At 36.2% G+C, this 17,854-nt stretch overlaps 1 protein-coding gene across 2 annotated transcripts; it reads left to right on the top strand.

Annotated features, from left to right (window-relative positions):
• The first annotated feature begins 1,637 nt into the window (after positions 1 to 1,637).
• On the top strand, positions 1,638 to 16,558 carry RBM45 (RNA binding motif protein 45). Of its 2 annotated transcripts, none has more exons than XM_073218655.1 (9): positions 1,638 to 2,063; positions 5,816 to 5,938; positions 7,742 to 7,868; positions 9,992 to 10,114; positions 10,842 to 11,021; positions 14,150 to 14,279; positions 14,453 to 14,537; positions 14,744 to 14,907; positions 16,396 to 16,558. In XM_073218655.1, the coding sequence occupies exons 1-9, from the start codon at positions 1,764 to 1,766 to the stop codon at positions 16,439 to 16,441; spliced, it is 1,278 nt and encodes a 425-aa protein (XP_073074756.1). In that variant the 5' UTR covers positions 1,638 to 1,763; the 3' UTR covers positions 16,442 to 16,558. The 2 variants fall into 2 exon arrangements, with proteins under 2 accessions (XP_073074756.1, XP_073074755.1); XM_073218654.1 differs by having other exon boundaries at positions 1,640 to 2,063; positions 16,358 to 16,558.
• The last annotated feature ends 1,296 nt before the right edge of the window (positions 16,559 to 17,854 follow it).

Genomic DNA, 17,854 nt, shown 5'->3' with positions numbered 1-17,854 from the left:
TGGTCAAGAAATTTTGCTTTACCAGCATCTTCCCAATATTTCTGTTCCTGATTTGTTTTATGAAATCTTTTATCCCTTACTTTAAAAAAAAGTTTAACTACTCTATCAGCCTAAAATTTTCAGGATACCGATTAATAATCTCATTTCTCAAAAAAACAGAAATTGCCTAGTCTGTGCAGTTTAAGAAAATTATATGTATTCCACTAGATGGCACTAGTGTGCTAGACTCTATACTGTCTCACATCGATAAAATTATTACATTTCCACATTGTTTTCATTCATTTGACTGATCTGGGTAAGTTAAAGAGAAAAGGAAAGTTAAGAGAAAATACTTCCTTGATTGCTAAGTTCCAGAGTAAACAGAACTTTCATTTTACACATGAGGAATGTAATGCATGTAGAAATTGTCATGATCTGCTAAAGCCAAACTGAGAACTTAGAATCCCTGACTGTTAAATTGCCACTGTACACCTGTTATCTCTTTTGATCCCTAAACTGTTAGCTCCACATATACTATCTCATATAAATCCTAACTATACAAGCCTGATCTATTAACTTCATAAGGGAAGGAGAGTGATCATTTTGTTTAATACTATGTCACATGAGCACAGCACAGTGCCTAAAACATAGCAGTCAAAAGCATTTGTGCTTAAATGAATGGATGAATTAGTTAATTAACCTTGACAACTACTCCATTTGGTAAGTGAAGTTGGATATACAAAGTAACTTTTCCAAGCTCACACAATTCAGTGGCAAAACCATTTAACACAGTATAACATTACTTTGCATCATGTATTTCCATGTTGTCTTCCACAACAGAAAGAAAACTCTCGGACAGGGGTCCTTTCTTTCCTTGTCCTCATTGTACGTTCAACTCCTTGCATAGAGCGTGGCACACAATAAATAGTATTTATCTGTTTGACTTCATAGCCATCTGAGTCTTAACAGTCTGGATTTGAACAAAGAGTTCTGCTCCTGGACCACTTTCTGGTTTATTCTTGTCAGTTTATTCCAGTGCCGCTGCTAAATCCAGGCCTTGTTTCTGGATTTCTCTAGTTTTCTGCTAACCTCTCCTTAAGGCCCATTAACCAGATGTCTTAGAAGTTAGTGCATATTCCACTTTGTTTGCGCCTTACAATTTCTCCTAGTTCCACAGCTGAGGAGTCCACCCTTTTACCCTTTAAACCCCCATGGGTGCTTCTGGGGAAGCTGCGACAGAGCTGGTTCTGGTCTGGGATCTGTTATTTGTATCTCCATTACCTCTGGCTGTCTCATGGGCCTCAATTTCCTCATCTCAATTTTCTCAATGAATGAAGCTGGAATTGGATGATCCCAAAGACTCCTTTCAGCTCTAAGACTGTACAGTTTTAACACTGTGCTATAGTGGTCTTCTTTTGAGCGTATAACCAAGATGGCAAGTTTAGAGGTCGAATTCTTGGGCTCTGTGGGCTGAGTAAAGCCAGGAGCGGGAAAACCTGTGCACCAGACCGGACCATTCCAGCCTGACATCTGGGGCTCCGTTCCCCAAAGTGGGACGCCTGAACCGAAGAGGCTCCCCCGGGCCGCCTGGAGGCGCTGCAGGCCGCGTCCCGGAAATCAGCTCACAGAGAGGCGAGACCGCGCCCCGCCCGGGACTCCTTCGTCGTCCGGAAGCGGAGCACCTGACCTGCAACGGCTGGTGTGCGACGGGGCGGTTCGCTGGGACCGCGGAAGCGAGAACAGAAAGGGTCCGGGGCCTGCCTCCCGCTCTGGGGTGAAGCACCATGGACGAAGCCGGCAGCTGTGCGGGCGCCGGAGGCTTCCGCCCAGGTGTAGACAGCCTGGACGAGCCGCCCAATAGCCGCATCTTCCTGGTGATCAGCAAGTACACTCCCGAGTCGGTGCTAAGGGAGCGCTTCTCGCCTTTCGGCGAGATCCAAGACATCTGGGTGGTGCGGGACAAGCACACTAAGGAGTCCAAGGGCATCGCCTTCGTCAAGTTTGCTCGCAGCTCTCAGGCTTGTAGGGCCATGGAGGAGATGCACGGCCAGTGCCTCAGCCCCAACGACACCAAGCCCATCAAGGTGCGGGTGCCCGGGTCCGGTGCTCGCGGGGGCTGTGTCGTGGGGAGATGGGTCTCACCGGCCTCCTTCACCCGAAACTGTCAGGATGGGGTAGGGATACTGCATCCGCTGCCAGGGGCGGCCCTGGCAGCAGCTGGCATTCCGGGGGCGGTGAGAGGGAACGATAGCCTTGGGGAGAGGTGCTTCAAGATCCTCCGCGGGCAAGGCCGAATCGGGGCATACGGGGAATATACCCGCCCCTGGGGCAGCGCAGGCAGCTGCGGCCACTCGGGTTGCCGCGCTGCAGTGGCCCGGGGTCCAGCTTCCGCCGTCACTAATCCGGAGCTCCGCGTTCCAAGGCCCATCTCTCGCCCCTCGCCTGCTTTGAGGACTTTTCTGATCCGCCTCTCTCAGACTCCCCGGTTTGCCATGCATAAAAACATAGTAATTCTGCTTTTTCTCAGGTTGTGGGGTTCAACAACTTGATAAAGAGTACAATAAGCTGTAGCCCTTTGCTGTTGGGCCTTTTCCTAGCACTAGACGAAGGCATGTATGGATGTAATAATTAAGTGCAGGTGATTAAAACTTCTGCTATTGCATATTTGTCGCACATTATTTAAATATTTAAAATACTCCTCTTTGTGAAGGTATTACTAACATACATTTTGTTACTGCCTCTTTTCTTTGAAAGAAGACAAAAGCAAACTGCCTTAAGAGCCAAATTGTAATGGTAGTTGTATTAGTATTAAACGCCTCTCTGTATGCTCTTCGTTCACCCTGGTGGTATTTATATTAAGTTCCTACACTTGTCTGGAAATTAAGATAACACATGGCAGGAAGGGTCATTTTTTCAGAGTTATTTGACTTAATCTTTGGTTTTAGCACAGCATCTGGCACAAAGGTAAGACCTCAGTATATCCTTGTTATTTGTCAGTAATAGTCAAGATGTCATTCCTTACTTGCTGTGAACTCAGTGCAGGACATTACCAAGAACCTGACAGTTGCTTAAATTGTGCCTTTCATCCGTGGAAATAGTTGGAGCCATCCACAAAATTCTGTTTTCCCTCAACTTTCTTTTTTTTTGCATATACTATGGAAAACTGAGGAGAATATTATTAATTATGGACTATATAATAAAGACTCAGGTATTTCAGTCTGGAGGTCTTCCCCGTATCTCTTTCCACCTCCCCAGCCCTCTGAAAAAGGTCAGAACAGATCATCAATAAAATTAATTATAAGCATATCCTAGATCAGGACTTGGCAAACTTTCTGTAAAGGGCCACATGATAAATATTTAGACTTTGTGAACCACATAAAGTCTCTGTCACATATTCTTTGTTTTTAACAACCCCTTAAAAATGTAAAAACAATTCTTAAATTATGCTTTGTATAACAGGAAGCTGTAGTCTTCTGACTACACTAGATTGCTAATTTTCATCTTCTAAGTATGATCTTTGTGGAGAGTTTTTATACTTTGAGTATAATATAACCACAGAGCTCTTGTCTGCAACTCAAAAACAGTACCCCAAATTTGAAACATATAGAACCCCTTCTCCTGGATCAAATTCTTAACAAGAAAAGAAAAAGTCCCAACACTGAAATGTACCCTTCCTTTTTAGCCACAAAGAAATTAAGTTATTCCCAAAGATAATTAAAGTTTATATGCTATTTTTAGCTAGAGGGTTGTTGCACTGCAGTGCCTAGCTAAGACAGTCTTAACTTCATTCTTTCAGCAGCTTCAGCTTGGGCTGTCTTCCACTGGAATGTAGGTTTTTGGGGGGGGGGGGTTTCATTATTTCCAATTAAATTAATTCAGCTTCAATTTTTCTCATGTACTTTGCTTTTGCAAAGTTCCAAAGGATCTACAAGACGTATAAGAAAATTATAGCACTAGTCTTACAGCCAGAAAAGATTGTCCAAGTAAGAGTTATTCTGTGACTAGCTGCATTATCTGGGGAAAAGGGGTAAACCTAGAAAATAGAGAAAAATTTGGTTTTTAGCTTTGCAAGAATGCTTATTTTGATCCCATAGTCTGAACATAAAATCTCAGAAGAAATCATCCATTAGGTGCTTAGTTTTTATACATGTGTTCTTCTTAGACACTTTCTCCCTTTTCAGAAATTTGAAATGCTTCAGTCTTCTGAAATTTAGAAATTGGTTATCTGATGGCTCCTCCAATCTCAACTCTTACTTGAGGCTCTTTTTTTCCCCCTGGTGTCTTCCCATATGCATAAAGGTTCCCTACTTATATTTCCCTGTTGGCCATTCATTACTGATAAATTCACTAACCTAACTTTCTAGGGGACTATTTCTTCTGTGTTACTCAATACCCTATCACTAATACCTCATACAGTACCTGGCATATGTGTAAGTTTATTGAAAGAATAATAGAAGTAGATAGACTGTGTAGGGATGTCTCCAGCCATACCTTATAAGCAGGGTCCTCCACCTCCATGACAGCTGTTTTCCAAGCGAACATAATGACTTTCTTTTTCAATACTTCTAAAATCCGATGGCTTTCTAAGTTCTGTGTCATTTTAGTTGCTGCCTCCCACTCTGCAGTTACATAGGTTCAAATTTTCTCTTACTTGAATGGTATATAGCCCCCCCTTTAAAGAAGAAAGGTCCTCAAGGACCCTGTATTTTTGTATTAAATGTGTTACATTTCTTCCAAGTTGTAAGAACTAAAAGTAGCCATTAAAATTCATATGCTTGTAGCTCTATAAACAAATCCACAATCCTAATTAAAGATTTTAACATTCCTCTGGTATAATGTAAAACCAAAATTATTTTACAGATTAAATAAAAACAATACTACAAAGCATATTAAAATTCCAAGCAATGATCCAGAGTCACAGATGATATTTCAATAAAACTAAATTGCTAGTAGTAGAAAGTAGAGCCTCATGTTGTCCTGTGCATTTTCTTTCTCATGGAAATCATTTGGATGATCACGGAGATGATTCAGGATACAGTTATATTACTTTTTCTTAAAGGTTGATGTTAGAAAGAAAATAATTGAAAATATGACCATCTAGATTTAAACCCAACTATATTGATAATTACATTAAGCAAAAAACTAAACAAGCCAGTTAAATGACAAATATTATCAAGATTAAAAAATGAAAAAGGACTAAATGCTGTTTACAAGAGACACAGTTTAAGTATAAAGATTCAAAGTGGTTGAAAGTAAAAGGATAGAAAAAGCCGGTATGGTATCAGACAAAATGGTCTTCAATACACAGAGTATCAACAGAGATAGGGGTACTTTTGTAAGTATAAAAATGTCAGTAAAAAAATACATAACAATGTGCAGCCAGTAATAGAGCCTCAACATATGTGACGCATTACTGATGGAACTAAAAGGAGAAAGATAAATCCACAGATTTTTATACTACTCTCTTAGTATCAGGTAGGACAAGTAGACAGAATCAGTAAAGATGTATAACATTTTGTTAACATTATTAGTCAACTATACATGAACACTAGCCAGCAACTGCAGAGTACATATTCTTTTTCAGTGCACTGATTATTGCTCTTCAGAAACAAAAACACAAAAGTAAAAACAACACAAATTGGTATTGCAATAAAAATTAATTTAAAAAGGCATTGCAATAAAAATTGCTTTAAAAAAACTTTTTAATAAGACCCTATTGCATTGCATTTAACCCAACAGGAATCTCATACTAATAATGAAATAAGTATACTTAAGAAATAAGGAAACAGTTAACTGATTTTTCCACATTGTTTTGGGGATTTTGTTTGTTTCTTAGGTTTTCATTGCTCAGTCCCGATCATCTGGAAGTCACCGTGATGTTGAAGATGAAGAACTTACAAGGATATTTGTTATGATACCAAAGTCCTACACGGAAGAAGATCTACGGGACAAATTTAAGGTACTTAAGTTTTCTAATCAGCTAGCATCTGTAATAATTTATTGTCCAAAATTGTATGGTTAATAAATCTTAAGTGTTGTTTATGTTAGATCATTAGCTTAGTGGGGGAGAACTAAATAACTATGTTTAAGTCATCTATTTCAATCTAGTTTTTAAATGTTAAACCTAGAATAAATTAACTTTTTAAACAATATGGAACCTTAATAGAAATATATATATATATATAAACTAGAAAATATTAATGATGATGTCCCTCATCTGCATACCCATATAATAATAAAGATACAGATTTAGAAAAATAAAATATGAAACTCTATAGAGTTTTAAATATGGTCACATACCTAGTAGCTGGTGGAGTCAAGATTTAAACCTAGGCTGTCTGAATCCAGAGCTGCTCCTGGTGTTTAAAATTTCAAAGCATTGTCTTATACACGCCTCTTTATTGCTTCTCTCTATTGCTTACTGATGTAGAAGTAAGTCAGGCAGGCCTAGGTGTGTGAACTCCATTACCTAGTACTTACTGCAAGCTTATGCATGTCAGTGTTGTGCTTATTCACAGAAAGCCTTATCCTTTATAGTTTTTGTCTGAAGGGGTTACATTTAAAGAAAAAATCTAACTACAGCTCTAAACTATATCAAGATTATAGTCAGTGAAATTTGAAAACAATTTTAAGTCTATTAGCTGTTGACTTTTATATGCAGTGATACACTTTCACAAAAATTATTAAAAAGCAATTATTGTTTCTATTTGTAATTTTTTATCCTTTTTCTACTAATCTTCCCAGTACAAGCAAGAAAGAAGAGAAACAATTAGTAAAAAGTAATTTTCAAACTTCCTCTGTTCTACCCCAATTGAGAGTTGAATAAAAGAATTCAGAAATAGCAAATACCAAAAATACACATTCCATATGTCTTCCAGTAGTAAGAAAGATGTTTTTACCTTATATATTTGTAAATTTTTCTCTGAGTGAACAAATGTGACATATTTACCTAAATGTATACTAATTAAGTTGCTAATTGCTCACATGAGAATTTTATAAGATAAATAAATACTAAGAATTTGTATACCATCAGTTTATTTACTGCATAGTTCTCGCATACTGAATTACCTTTCTGAGTGAACTGCTATGTTTTAGAGATGTACTTTGAGAGGCTCTCCTTCAAAACAATACACAGTCATTTATGCTCCTGTTAGAAGGCAGACAAGTTATTATAGCTAGTGTTTACTGAGACTTTAGTATGCTCCAGATCCTAATAAGCACTTTAGGTATACATCAGTTCATGTAACCCTTAAAACAACCCAATGAGGATAGGTATAGCTATTAGCCCCATTTAACAGATAAGGAGATAAACATGAAGAGGTTAACTAAGCTGTCCAGTTAATAAGGGTTCAATTCCAGAACCTCTGCTCTTAACCACCACTGAGCAAAACTTTGGAGCTTTCCAGACCATGTACAAATTCCTTGTCTCCCTCATGACTTAGGCAAGTTATTTGATTTCTCTAAGGTCCTTGTCTGAAATAAGCAGGATTTTATAGTAAAGGATTGTTGTTAAGAGCAGGATAACATACATGAAGCAAATGCTCAGTAAATAAAAGTTATCATTATTTTGGTAATGTTATTTGGTTTTATCCTAATGGTTATTTTGCTAGTGTCTCATTAGTTTGTGAACTTTGATTGCATTATTAAAAATGACTAAATTCTGATTTCTTTTTTGCAAGCAAGAAGCACAAGTAAATTTTAAGTTAGTCCTGAAATAATCTGTTCAGTTTATTAATTTGACCATGTCTTTTAAATCTCACAGGTGTATGGAGACATCGAGTATTGCAGCATTATTAAGAATAAAGTAACTGGAGAAAGTAAAGGTTTGGGCTATGTTCGATACTTAAAACCGTCACAAGCTGCCCAAGCAATAGAAAACTGTGATCGAAGTAAGGATGTGTTCATTTAATGTTGTTAAAGAGTTTTTAAAAAATTCTTGCTATTCTAAATAACTGAATCTAATACTGATTTTTTGCTAATAACCATTCCTATTAATATAATCCTAGTAATGGAAGTTCAAATATATATATATATATATAGTCCTAGGACAAAAATTATTTAGGGCTGTGATTAAGCTTTCATTGAGGCACAATCCTGATGAGAAATATGAGCACCTGCATTAACTTAGTAGATGAAAATGCTGTTGCCATACCTTGATTATTGTTTCTATTGGTTTTTTAAAAACTGTTTTAAAATTTTAAGTGTTGAAAAATTGATCTACCCTTTCAGATTTTTAAAAAATATTCTTTGTATTTAAAAAGCTCGAGTTTTCTGTAATATTTGTTTACATTGAACCTAAACCCTAATTTAGAATTAAGTGTAGTATTAAGCATAGTAATAAAATATAGATTAAGGATAGGATTTATAAGGTTTGCTAAGAGAAGGAAGTAAATATACATTGGGTTAATTTCAAGCTAGAATGACATTAATTGTATCTGTTGTTGCAAGTGTACATAAGCAATATATAGAAGAATAAGAATTTTTAAAAAGCCAAGGAAAATATTCATTGTTGTCATACTTCTAGTTATACTGACCTATAGAAATGAGAAATAATTAAATTAGTTTCAGGTTATTATAGGAATCTATACATACTGGAAAGAATTATTGTAAATGAGCAGAATTCTTAGGGAACCCCAAGGTATGCACCAAAATTCTCTTAGATCTTTCTGAATTTCTCAGTCAGCCAGCATTTAGTACCAATGGCATGTTCACCAATATGTTGAGTAGACAGATAGAAACGGAATATGCAGCAGCTCCAGCACTTAAGGAATTTATGACTGTATTAGGTAGCCAAAATCTAATAGGTGAAAAATAGTTAAAGGATAATTAAAGAATTTTTTTAAAGGCTCTTTGAAAGCAAGCAATATATCTTATTTTTCTGTTTTGGTCACTTCTAACTACCAAGTACAGTAATAGGCTGTCAAGAAAGATTTATTGAGATCTCTCTCAAAGATACAGCCATTTTTATAATAGATTCAATGAAAATTTGCCAAATGAGAAAATGTTAAAAGATGTATATTGCCCATCAGTGGAGAAAGACAAACGCACTGAACGAGCATGGGAACAGATCTGGAGGTAAACTCTTCATCTGGTGTGGAGTAGGCAGGACAGACAGTGAGAGCAGTGTTAGCACAGAGCCTTTGCTAACACTGCTCTGACAAATTATGAAACAAAGTTAATTAAGCACATTGGGTCATGTATGGTAGGTTATAAAGGTGTAAGTAGGATATGCAATCTGATCTGAGTTCAGCCCACGTTAAGATTCCCTTGTAGATTGTTTTAAAAGGACAAAAATAATAAAAACTATCTTAGAACAGTTGATCTAGCCACAGTATCAAGGATGTATTTCCAGAGAAAGAGTTTAAAGTGGCTGGTTTCATGCCTTTTGGAGCCAGCTACTGAATAACATGATGAAAGCTATGAATCTCCCATGAAATTTGCCCATATGTACATATACATAAGCATTTTGTTTAAAGTTCCAGAGGGTTCTTGGAACTTCCCACCTTTTGAAACTCATCCTTGGCTGCCTAGTTAAAACACTTGACCCAAAGGCAAAGAGACTGTTTGAAGAGTTGTAATTAATTGAAGGTAATCTAACTTTAAAACAGGCAAGGAAGTCAAGAGTAAATGATAACATCTTCTAAGTGTATTTCAGAGGAAAAATCATGATGACAGGTTGAGTGAAGAAGCCCAATAAGATTTAGTTTTTGAGGACCCTGGGAAAATGAGTAATGATGTCATCTGTAGTAGGGAGAGATCAGAAAAGATAGCATAGAATTGCTGATCTTTCATTTCTACATGGACCTATAATTTGGGATTCTTGCTGTTTCTCATTTACTTCTTGCCATCTTCCAAAGATCAAAGTAGGTCTGGCGGAGATGGCTGTTTTGTCAATTTTGTCTTACACACTTACATTTATAAAAATAAGCCAAGCACTAGCAATCAAGTATATTTGCAGGCATGTTATTAAATTGTCTTTGAAGTTTGAAATTCACAGATTCCCTTTTTTCAGGTTTTAGGGCAATCTTGGCAGAACCTAAAAATAAAGCAGCTGAATCCTCGGAACAAGATTATTATAGTAATATGAGACAGGAGACTTTGGGACATGAACCTAGAGTAAATATGTTTCCATTTGGTAAGTGGGCTACCTTTAAAGGTGTAAGTAGGATATGCAATCTGATTTGAGTTTTTAAAAAACTTATTTTATCAGTAGTCTAAATCTCAGTGAATAAAAGTCTTAAAAGTAGTGGGATTTTTTTTTTATGCAGTTAGTAATGACTCCTCATGTCCTTAGTATAACATTTGTTTATTTCATTAACAAAATACTAAACTATGCCACTACTACTTTTTGGGTGAGTTTCTCTTCTGTGCAGCTAACCAAAAAGTATAAAAGACATACGCAGATAATCTCCTCAGTATGAGCCCTTAAATTATATCCCTGAACTACTTTAAAAGTAGGGCTGGAGAAGGGAGAGGAATGACTAAAGTAGAAGCTAGATAAGGGGAAAAATGAGTAATGAATGTAAGGCCTGTACATGTTATTTGGTATAGACTTTCATGTAGGGGAAACACTTGCATTTTTTGCAGTTTTGTGTACTGAACATATTCCTGTGAAATTAGACTACATGTTTCTTGTTTATATTTCTATATTGAAAACAGGAATGTGGGGATAGTTGTCTGGTTTCTCATCCTTGATCCCTTCTGAATAGTGCTAATGACCAAGAGCATACTACAGAATGCAGTACCTTTGTTCAATAAAATGGACTTAATGACAGTTCATTTTATTTTCCAGTACCTAAAATGTTAAAGGAATTCTTGAATGTATAAAAATTTAATGATTTACTTTTTTTATATTATTGGAGAACAACAATCTGAATTCTCAAGTTTTGACAAGAATGACTCCAGAATCCAGGAGGCTATCTCCAAACGTCTGTCAGTCGTGTCAAGAGTTCCTTTCACAGAAGAGCAGCTTTTCAGCATTTTTGACATAGTACCAGGATTGGAATATTGTGAGGTTCAACGAGATCCTTATTCTAATTATGGTAAAGTAATTTCTATATTATTTTTCAATATACTGTGTTTTGTTAAAGTGGTTTTTCCCCACTGGGACTTTTTATGTCAGATAAACTATGTGTGTAAGGGTTTTATGTTTCCTTTTTCTCTACTTTAAACTTTCAGATACAATGATACCTTAGTAAATAAGCCACTAGGAATATATCTCCATTATACAGAATCATTTATTTTTAAAAATAATATTTTAACTTACACAAAATAGAGCATTCTGTGCTTCCAGTTGTACAACAAAAATACCTCTGGATTGGGTCTGTCTACTCTTCCTGTTTAATGGTAGGCAGAGTTACAAAACCCTTGAAGTTTCCTCTTCCTAAGTCTCTTTCTTAAACTTTAAATCCAAATGAAACTCCTCCCTTCATTTCAGGCATCTAATTGCCCTCCTTCTTTTTCCCCTTTTAATAGAAGCAAAGCTCTGGTATCAGCCATTTGAACTTGTTAACTAATTAATTGACTGAACCCATTATCTAATATTAGCTTAATCCATCTTTGTTGTTTTTTTTTTTAAGTCCTTTTTAAAAGGGACTCATGGTAGCATAATGGGAAAAAGGTGGGCATTCCATTTTACATCAGTCAGGTGCAGATTCCAGCCATGTCACCTAGCTGTGTGATCTTGGCAGACTTCTACCAAGACTGAGCCTCTTCTGCCTCTTCTGAAAACTGGGATTTTTAATACCTTCTAAAATCAGATTAAATAAGAGTGAGCAATAAAAAATTTGCAAGTCCTGGCACATACTAGGCACTCAGTAATCTAATGGGTTCACTGGTTTGCTTTGAAGAATTGGAGGTAAGGGGTGGTAAAATAACTCGTATTTGGTATCTGTTCCAGTACTGTAGACATACTTGACTTAATCTTTTTATGATGTCACAGATGTTGAGGGAAAGTAGGGAAATGAGTTGGGTCACGTGGCCTGACAGGCCTGGAGTGCCCCCACCCTTCATACTCAGTATTACTCTATGTAGTGCTGGTCTTTACCAGGACTGCTTCGCTGCACTACTTTGGACCATCTCCAACAGGAACCCAATCTCACACTATCATTCTTTGTTCTAACTCTAAGGCACACATTTTTTTATGACTCATTTGTTGTTATACTCATATGTAGTTTCATTTGTTTTGTGTTTAGTATATTGAAATATATTTGTTGCTTTACTTCCTGTATTATTTCTCTGATTAGAAGTGTCTAATAAATATGTGTGTCCTTGGAACACCTTTTTACTAGAGGTATCAACATATACTTAAAATACTATTTAAATTAATATTATGCTCATTTTCTTTCTGAGGTTTAATTTAATTTCATTAAAATGTTGTGATGCTTGGGTTTAGAGAAGAACGTTAATTTTAACAGCATTCTCCCCAGGTCCCCATAATATATATGATATAAAACCTTTAGGAGAGAGGTGGAGCCAAGATGGTGGCGTGAGCAGAGCAACGGAAATCTCCTCCCAAAACCACATATATTTTTGAAAATACAATTCTTCCTAAAAGAGAGACCAGAAGACACAGGACAACATCCAGACCACATCCACACCTGCGAGAACCCAGTGCATCATGAAGGGGCTTTTCTTCTTCCTTCCTAATTACAACCCTTTAGTAGAATTTGTGCCTCATATCGAAAATTACCAAGTATCATAATTCTTCCAAGTGGTAAAGATACCTCAAGACAAATGCTGGGCATAGAAGCCACAGGGCATAAATCTGCAAAGAAGTAAAAAGCTAACCTTTTCAAACAATATTGCTTCTCTCTCACTTACCAACTTTACATTTCCCTGTATGGCCCCGGAAGATGACTGGTTAGCCAGAGACGGGTAAGATTCCTCAAGGGACGAACAACCTAAGACAGGCACAGTCGCAGGGGGGCCATCAGGTGAGAAATTGGGGATCAACAGAGGTGAGGCTTAGAACCTCACCCCCCTTGTCTGGAGAGAAATCTGCATCTGTGGATGTTTTGTTGCCCTTGTCTAGCTTGGATTAATACTTAGTCTATAGGTACAGACCCGATCATCTACATTTGCCCTCTTAAAGCACTAAATTATGTTTTCTACCTTTACCTTGCATCTACCTACTACTTCAGCATTTTATTAAAAAATAATAATAAAAATAGTAAGGGAGAAATACGGCTTCACATATAAATCAAGTATAAAAATCAAACGGATAATCATATCTGACTTGATTATTTATAGTTCATGATGCGTGATCAAAACTGAAAGTTTCTGTGATATGACTGCCCTTGCACCGTTCACCATGTAAGAACTTATTCACTATGTAAGAACTTGTTCACCATGTAAGAACTTGTTTGTTATGCTTCAGAAGATTGGAGACTGTTGAGAATTAGGCTTGGGGTTGATTAATGATTGTGCATTGAGTCCCCTATACAGAATTTTATTGTTGTTAACAACCATTTGATCAATAAATATGAGAGATGGCCTCTCAAAAAAAAAAACCTTTTGGTTGTGTTACAAGCTCCTGGGCTCTCTGTATAAGGACTATAGCATAAAATTAACCTCCTCTTCAGCATCACCCTCCTGAACTAAAGTTTATTCCCTCAGCTGAAAACCTTCCAAAAGAATTCTTTAAACCCTATGAAATATGACATCTCATCTGAGACCCTTTGTTGCCTACCCTTTGTTTTTTGTGTATGTTACTTTTCCTTTCTACCACTGTAACTAGCCAAGATCAATGTGTATTCTTTTCACACATCACTTTTCATTTCATTTCCTAATCAGTATATAGGGAAAATTTTTAGGATTTCAAAGAATAAAAAGTTAAGAAAAACTGGTTGGTTTTGAGGTATTTCATTGTAATATAAGAAAAAACAATATCCTAAAATTGAATTCATTGGACAAAACTTGCTTATGATTCCATTCTTCTTAAAATACCACATTTAAATCATTACCAAACTCTGGTTTACACTTCCCTTAAAAGAACACAACTTGTTGCACCCAGTAAAAGATTTCCTTGTTTTCTGACACATTTGAATTTGTACTTAATTGTGTAATATTAGGTTATTCCGATATCGTTTCATTTTTGTGGCAACACAGGCTTTAGGTTTACTCAGTCTGCTTTCTTTTTAATTCCTGTATATTCTCTTCTCTGTCTTAGGTCATGGAGTGGTTCAGTATTTTAATGTAGCATCAGCTGTTTATGCAAAATATAAGTTACATGGATTTCAGTACCCTCCTGGAAATCGGATAGGGGTTTCCTTCATTGATGATGGGAGTAATGCAGCAGAGTAAGTACCACTCCAAGAGTGTCTAAAGCTGAGCTTTGTGTGTATGTGATATGACTTAAAGAATAAAAATAAAAAGCAATTGACCACTCAGGTGAGGAAATCACACAAAACAAGTTACCATTAAGAAACTGAGTATTCCTAGTTTGCTATAAATTACTAGTTTTTATCTCTAGTCTCCTTAGAAAAATGGCAACACAGATGGTAGCTGCACAGCTTGCATCAATGGTGTGGAACAACCCAAGTCAGCAGCAATTTCTGGTAAGTAGGTAAGAATTAAACCTTCACAATGCATTAATAGGGTATAAAATAAATGCAGTATTTGTTTATTACCTATATAATAAAAATTTTCAGAACTACAGTAAAAGACCATATAGGTGCCATGATACACATCTCTTTAGCTCTTGGCTTAAAGTTCTCAAAGTGCAGTTTTTCTTTTTCTCATTTTGTACTTAACTCTTCAACAGCAATTTGGAGGAAATTCTGCATCACAATTGCCTCAGATCCAGACAGATGTTGTACTTCCATCATGCAAAAAAAAAGCCCCTCCTGAAACTCCTGTGAAAGAAAGGCTTTTTATCGTATTTAATCCTCATCCTTTACCTTTAGATGTATTAGAGGATATATTCTGGTAAGATTTCAATTCCAAAAAGTTATATTTTATAATATAAATTATTTAAGCCAGTTAATGTTAAGCACTCTCAATCTCATAACTTCCTGTATCAAAACTATCAGGTTGAGATGATTTGTTCTGTGGTTTAAAAAGTCCTTACTCTATCATCTTTTAAAATACATTATCATTTCTTTTTTATTCTTTAAACCCTAGAGTCTGCACAGAGAATTTTCTATTACTTAGTTTTAAAGCATAAAACATGTAGTAGTATTTTGAAAAGTTTCATTCACAGAATGGACAAATCATTAGTTTCTTGATAGAAGGAACATCTGTTTAGACCTGTCCTCTAGAATTCTCTTTACATATCTTTTCCTTTGTAGTTATGATCAACAGAATAGTGTTTACTAAGTGTCTCCTGTTTTGTCAGTGCTCTGTTGGGGCCTTATGGGTTATACTGAGTAAACAATTCTTGATTGTAGGGAAGAGTATATGATAAGTGTAAAAAAGAGGAAGGCTGTAGTTTATTTCTGTGTTTTTAATATGACTTCTTTAACCTTAACTTTTTCTTTATGGTTTTTTTTTCTGTTTGCCTTGTTAGAAAGCTTTTTAAAGAGCTGCACAAAATACCAGAGATGTGGTTCATGTATTTTGACTTTTGTTTAACTGATTCATTTAGTTTATTTCCTGAATATCGCCTCTATGCCAGGCAGTCACTGAAGTACAAGAGATATCATGTAAACAAAGCATAAACAAGATAAAACAGGCCTCCTCTTCTTGGAGGTAATCTCATGTAGGGGGCAGATAAGAAAATAGGAAATTACAACCTAGTGAGACTGGTGTTGGGAAAAGGAATGTTCAGGCTGTGAAATACTTAGGAGGGTCACCTACCTTAGAAACTAAGGAGACTTCTTAAAAGAAGCAAGTTATTGTGAGGACCTGAAGGATAAAAATAATTTAGCCAGGGAAGAAAGCTGGGCATGTGGGTAGTTATTCCTGCCAGAGAAAAGGTGAAAAGAGGCCATTAGGGTATGGAATGTGAGCAACTATGAGGGAAGATGAAATTGGAGAGGACAAGGACCATATCAAGAGTAGCCCACAAACTATGTTAGGGAGTTTGTCCTTACCCTGGGCTGCTGAAGGGATTTTTTAGGGAGAAAATGATCATATTTGTGTTTTTAGAAAGATCACTCAGAAGACAGGGCAAAAAATAGATTAGAGAGGGACAAGCCCAGAGGGCAGGGAAACTAGTGAAAAAGGTATTCCTCAATGATGGTCTGAATGAGGAAAGAGACCTGAGTGAGAATGAGATACATTGACTGATAGAGGAAATGCTGAAGAAGGAACACTGACTTGAATTAGAGATTGGATGCGGGGAGGGGAGTGAAGAAGGAGTCCAGAATGGACCCCAACTTTTAGACCCAAGCAGGTGGATTTATGAGTTTCAGTTAATTTTTTTACTTTGTTTCAGTCGTTTTGGTAACCTGATTGAAGTTTACCTTGTGTCAGGAAAAAATGTGGGATACGCCAAGTATGCAGACAGGATAAGCGCTAATGATGCCATTACTACTTTACATGGAAAGATCCTGAATGGAGTAAGACTTAAAGTTATGCTGGCAGATTCCCCAAGAGAAGACTCTAACAAACGACAGAGAACTTACTGATTTTTAAGGTAAGCCCCTTTTTATCTGAAGTTTAAAACAGTTTAAATAGAATAGCAAGAGGAATATGTATAGAGTTTCATTTTAGGGATGTAGAAGGTATCAGTTAAAAGCCCTGTGGCTTAAAACCTTGCTGATAAAACCACAGCTCGGGAGTTAATTTTATAATGTAGTTTTTAAATTCAACATTATAAACTTAAGTGTTTTTGATATTTATTGGGAGAATGTTTTTGCCCTTCTGTAAAGTAAAATCAGATCTCAATTCAGAAGATTAAAATTTTTTTGTTTGTGAATATCTTAGATATTAAGAATTGGACATTTTACTATATGCTTACATAAACTTTAAAATTGAAATACTTCTAAAGATTTTTAACTTGATTAATGTCTTGAGTTATGAATTAAGGTAATTTATAATAGCCTTTATAAAGAATATTTTGACATCTCATTAATGAAATACCTAAAAAAAACAGTATCAGTAATACATCTTCTTGGACCTTCTGAACCTAAATGTTGACGTTTTCCTGGATTTATATTTGTGACTTTGTGTATTAAAGCTACGTATTCAGAAACTATTCTCATGTATACATATATGTATTAAAACAACCCTAACAATTTACCAGAAACTCTTGTCTATTATTAATGATACAAACAGCCATACCAAGTCCTTTTTCCTGTAGCTTTCAAAATCAAACTTGTAAATTTCCTTTTCTATGGCAGTCAACTCATATCTCCATGATTTGGCGAAACATTTAAAGTTAGAAATGTTCAATTCTTTCACTTTTTTACTCTGGAAATGAATTCTGAGTTTCAGAGGAGCTTAGAGTTCCCCTGCTGCCCCCCACGCCAGGTTCCCAAGTCCCCTGCTGCTCAAATGATAGCACTTGGCAAGCACTTCAGATTCAGTTTGAAGTTACGGGCTTGCAAGCAACTTTCTTGTCATCTTTTCTTTCTGACCAATTATGAGAACTAGCAGGTACAGAATGAATTGTCTCAAGCCTTACTGCTGATAATCCTTCCTTTAATGAAACAAGTCACGTGGTTAGAGGTCCTTCCTCCTAGAAGGCAGTTGACAATAGGAAGTGCCCATTGGGCCCACTGTAAATAATCCTAATTTAGAAATGTTCTCAAATGTTTTGTTTAATAATAAAATCCACTACCATTACTCCATACAATGTAGAAATACTAAATTTCTAATGTAAAAGAATTAGCAAGTCTTTCTTGTTACAATAAAACTTCTTCATGTGTATAGAATGTTAGGAGCTGAATTCTGTTTTAGACAAGCCATCTTCTAAAATAGCTTGCAAAAA

Source organism: Manis javanica, chromosome 12, assembly GCF_040802235.1.
Source record: "Manis javanica isolate MJ-LG chromosome 12, MJ_LKY, whole genome shotgun sequence".
Taxonomy (NCBI): Eukaryota; Metazoa; Chordata; class Mammalia; order Pholidota; family Manidae; genus Manis; species Manis javanica.
This window is presented reverse-complemented; position numbering and strand designations above follow the sequence as displayed.

Bases quoted from the DNA above. Each gene is read 5' to 3' on its own strand.
- RBM45 (XM_073218654.1), top strand. From the start codon at position 1,764: ATGGACGAAGCCGGCAGCTGTGCGGGCGCCGGAGGCTTCCGCCCAGGT. The intron at 2,064-5,815 runs GTGCGGGTGCCC...TTTGTTTCTTAG, and splicing joins ACGACACCAAGCCCATCAAG to GTTTTCATTGCTCAGTCCCG. The intron at 7,869-9,991 runs GTAAGGATGTGT...CCCTTTTTTCAG, and splicing joins AATAGAAAACTGTGATCGAA to GTTTTAGGGCAATCTTGGCA.